Source organism: Protobothrops mucrosquamatus, unplaced genomic scaffold (genome assembly GCF_001527695.2).
Source record: "Protobothrops mucrosquamatus isolate PMUCROS unplaced genomic scaffold, P.Mucros_1.0 scaffold16148, whole genome shotgun sequence".
Classification (NCBI taxonomy): Eukaryota; Metazoa; Chordata; class Lepidosauria; order Squamata; family Viperidae; genus Protobothrops; species Protobothrops mucrosquamatus.
The window spans coordinates 1-4229 of record NW_015401913.1 but is presented as its reverse complement, the minus strand read 5'-3'; the positions used below and the strand labels follow the sequence as shown (position 1 = coordinate 4229).

The 4229-nt window shown below is 30.6% G+C and overlaps 1 protein-coding gene across 1 annotated transcript; it reads right to left on the bottom strand.

Annotated features, from left to right (window-relative positions):
* Positions 1 to 211: 211 nt before the first annotated feature.
* LOC107301739 (chromodomain-helicase-DNA-binding protein 7-like) lies at positions 212 to 3764 on the bottom strand (the record flags this gene model as incomplete). The annotated part of the gene is made up of 6 exons (XM_015830925.1): positions 212 to 467; positions 1643 to 1786; positions 2050 to 2226; positions 3051 to 3294; positions 3410 to 3531; positions 3627 to 3764. Coding segments are annotated over 6 exons (1081 nt in total), but the record flags the coding sequence as incomplete, so codon positions are not given.
* Between the last annotated feature and the right edge of the window lie 465 nt (positions 3765 to 4229).

Here is a 4229-nt window from a genome sequence, read left to right as displayed (position 1 = left end):
TAATATTTGGTTTTTAATTTGGTTTTATAGGGGTCTATATTTTTTGTATTTTGTATTTGTACTTGTTTTAATATGCTGTGCACCGCCCTGAGTCCTGCGGGAGAAGGGCGGTATATAAATTAAATTAATAAATAAATAATAAATAAATTATAAACAGATAACTATAGTCCTTACAAAACTTTTTTTGTAAAATAAGAGAAAATCAGCATACCATTTATAAGGTATGGATGGTTGCAGCATTTTCTCAGTTCCATCATAGTGTTTAACAGATTAGGAACATTTGCTTGGCCACCTCCTTTTGACAAAAATGCAAAATTCTTTTCAAGAATAGCTCTGTAGTATTTTTTCTGAATGTTTGTCAATTCAACTTCAATAATCGTTTCTTCCTTGGGTGCCAGGTTCTTTTCCACATCTTCTTTCAGCCGTCTTAACATCATTGGTTTTAAAATTGCTTGAAGTTTCTGAACCTGATAAAATAAATGTTTATATTACAATTTTCAATTCCTATTATAAATATCCTTATATATTATGTATATCTTCCCATAATTTCCTATTATGCTGCAATTTTGGGGAAAATAAAAATATTTCCATAATTACTATTATTTATAAACAGTGTTTACAGAATAACTTTATTACAGTAAGAATAACTTCATTACAGTAAATGCTCTATTTAACAGATAATTTGGGGAAATGAGTTTCTGTTAAATCCAAATATTCATTAAATCAGAATTTATATCATTTGCATAATTATATAATTGACATGACTGGTGTCATTTGCAGTAAAACCCCAATTTAATAGAAACATGCTTGCTATAATGCACATTATCCTGTTAATGGAATGACTTCTGAACTAAACATTTGTCCTATTTATAGCAAGTCTGGTAAAAAGTTATCTTTTAAACAGATTATTTACTATATCAACATGTACTAAAACATTGTAGTAACTAACATAGATAATTCAAACACTCAGAGCAATTAAAATGCATTAAAATTGTTATATGACTAAAGAAATTTTTAATTGTATTAGATTTAATCATGCCAATATTTTTCAAAATGAATAATTAAATTATAATAAATAAAAAGACCCATGTGATACAATATTGCAGATAAATCCTTGTTCATTACACACTATATTTATTAAACAATATATTATCTTTCTTCTTCTCCAATATAATTTTATATTGCTATCATATGAGCTAAAATATTAGTAATATTTTTGCATACTTTATTTTAAAAACCTATTTATCAGGTTTCTTCGATCTAATGATCTCCAGATGTACTCAATTAACAGCTGAATTTCTAGCTGACATTGTTCAAATGTTTTAAATGCTATAAAACTCATTCTGTTTTTAAATACTTGGTATTATTTTACTAAAAAGTATTCTCCATGTCTGCCTGATATAATGCTTTGAGCTTTCTGATACAATGCTTTGAGCTTTTTTCTAGTTTTGTATACTGCCCAGAGTGTACATTGAAGTTGGGTGGCATAGACAGGTAGATAGGTAGGTATGTAGGTGGGTAGACACACAGACAGACAAATATAAGAAATTATTTTGCTTACTTTTCTTGTCCCATTACTTTTTTTTGTACCAACTGACATTATTTTTATACAATTGGAAAAATATATTGTGGAATAATTTACCTGTTCCTCAGTTTTTAGATCACCGAATTCTTGCATGAAAGTGGTTTCTGAAGGAAAACGACTTGGTTCCAAGAAATGGAGCAAGCTAAAAAGCTCTTCTACAGTATTTTGCAAAGGAGTGCCTGTTAGAAGCACTTTGTGTTCCTGCAAAAAATAAGAGAACGAAAACTTTCAAATGTATTTATTAAATTTTTTTGCTACCCATCTACAAGCGAAGATTTCAATCTGTTTCATGTCCATTTTTTCCTACTGCATTTTAGATATTATCAGTGGATTCTCTAAAGTGTGCAAATGAATTATAGGTGTTTCATAGCATTCTCTTAAGCAGGAAAATGTTAACAAAACTGGAATTCAAATGGACAGAATTAAAAGACTTTTCTTTGAGATTTAAGAATATCAGTACCCACCAGGTCCATCATTTTGAGCCCTTCTAGCAGCTTACAATTTCTGTTCTTCAGCCTGTGAGCTTCATCAATGATCACACATCGCCACGGAATGTTACGGAGCTCAGGACAATCAGTCAAAATCATTTCAAATGTTGTAATGATGGCATGAAATCTGTATGATCCTTTAATTGCACGACCCTAAAAGCATAGAGATTATTATGTAATTATTATCTATGGTTAAAACAACCTTATGCATGGTTCAAATGCTTTCTTTCAAAACAAAAACATTTACTGACTAATGATAATAGAATTGTGGATAATATCTAAATCCTGCTCTTAAATTCAAAGAGTTTACTTTGGAAATTGAAAGTCACTGTGACATTGTGGATTCTTTTAAATGTTACCAACAGTACCAAATATTCTATGGAATACTGATAATGTGACAATGTGGGAAGAGAACCATATTAATAACTTGGATTTGCATAAACAATCTGCCTTCTCCCAAATCCACTCACAATAATATTTTACTTTTATTTTATTTATTAAATTTATATACCACCCATCTAGCCTAGAGGCAACTCTAAGTGGCTTATAGAGTAAAAACATCAAAGTAAAACTTTAAAATATTAAGGTCATAAATATAAATATTAACATTAATATTATATTTATATCCTGATGAAAGGAACTGCAGCACACAAAAGCTTCTGCTTTTTAATAAAATATGTTAATTGGAAAAAGTGTTACCAGATTCTTCTAGATTTTTTTGATATGATAGAAAAATGTACTTATAAATTATTCTTAGTTTTGTTTAACAGAATGGAAAAACTGTATTGTGCTGTTTTAAATCCCCTAATTTAGGAAACCTTAACAGAGTAATATTTATGTGTGCAGAATTTATGGAAAACATTTCCTTTTGGCAATGCCTTTTCTAATCCTGATTTTATTTTTTGAAACAATGAAAGGCAATAACCAAGGAGAAATAATTATTTGAAGTCATCTTTTATTACACTAATAACTTTTACCTGTGGGTCTTTGAAGTACATTTCATATGTCTGAATCATCCTTCGACTGGCTTGGCTCCCATGATATACAACAACATTCAACTCTGTCCAGGTACGGAATTCTCTTTCCCAATTGGGGATTGTAGACAATGGGGCAATAACCAAAAATGGACCATGGATTCCTTTTAAATATATCTCATAGAGAAATGTAATGGACTGGATAGTTTTTCCCAATCCCATTTCATCTGCTAAAATGCAGTTGCGTCTGCAATGAATAAATTCTGAAATTATAATTCAGCGCCTCAAATGAGATTTACAAAACAAATATACTTCCTTATTTATTTAACTATACTGTTTTACAATGAATGCGTGTTACATACGTGTTATACCAGTTGAAAAGAAGCCAGTTTACTCCTTCCAACTGGTATTCCCTGAGTTTGTTGTTGTTTTTATATTCTCTGGAACATTCTGATTTCTTCCAGTCATCAGCAGGAGGTCGCTCCTATTTCAAATACAACAAATCATATTAGTGGTTTCCACAAACCACATTATTAAGCTACTATTAAGAAACATTTTCAATAGAAAGCTAAATCTTACCACACGTTCTGTTTCTGGCTCCCTAGCCACTAGTCTCTCATATTCTTCAATCTTAGCTTGATCTATGTCTTGCTTTAATTCCCATGTGCTGTCTTCATATGGAAGTGAACACCATTTCACCAAATAATGAGTCACAGGCTTTTTTTAGGGAAAAAACAAACAAAATAATTATATGAAAGTCAATGAATATGATCAATGGCATTGGAATTTTGTAAACTAAATAAAACTTAGCATGTTTCATTGAACTTCTATTTTTAATGTAAAAACAGCACATAAATTGAGAAAGTATTTTGTCACATCACTTTTAAAGTTACTGATTGCTAACCTATAATTGCAATTCTTAGAGTGACCATGTGTGAATTCACCGATGCCTGACCTTATGGAAAACTAAATAAGGGGCTCTTAGAAGAATACACAAACTTCATTAGTAAGTGTGCTGAATCAATAAGGAAAGTGGTTTTCCAAGAGAGCAGTTGCAATGAGTATGGAACCAGAAGTTCAAATGGTTTTGAAATGGGCCAGGGTGAGCACAATAGAAAGATTCCAAGACAGCATAATAAATAACTGAGGTAGAAAAACACTTGAACTGCTTAACAGTAATCC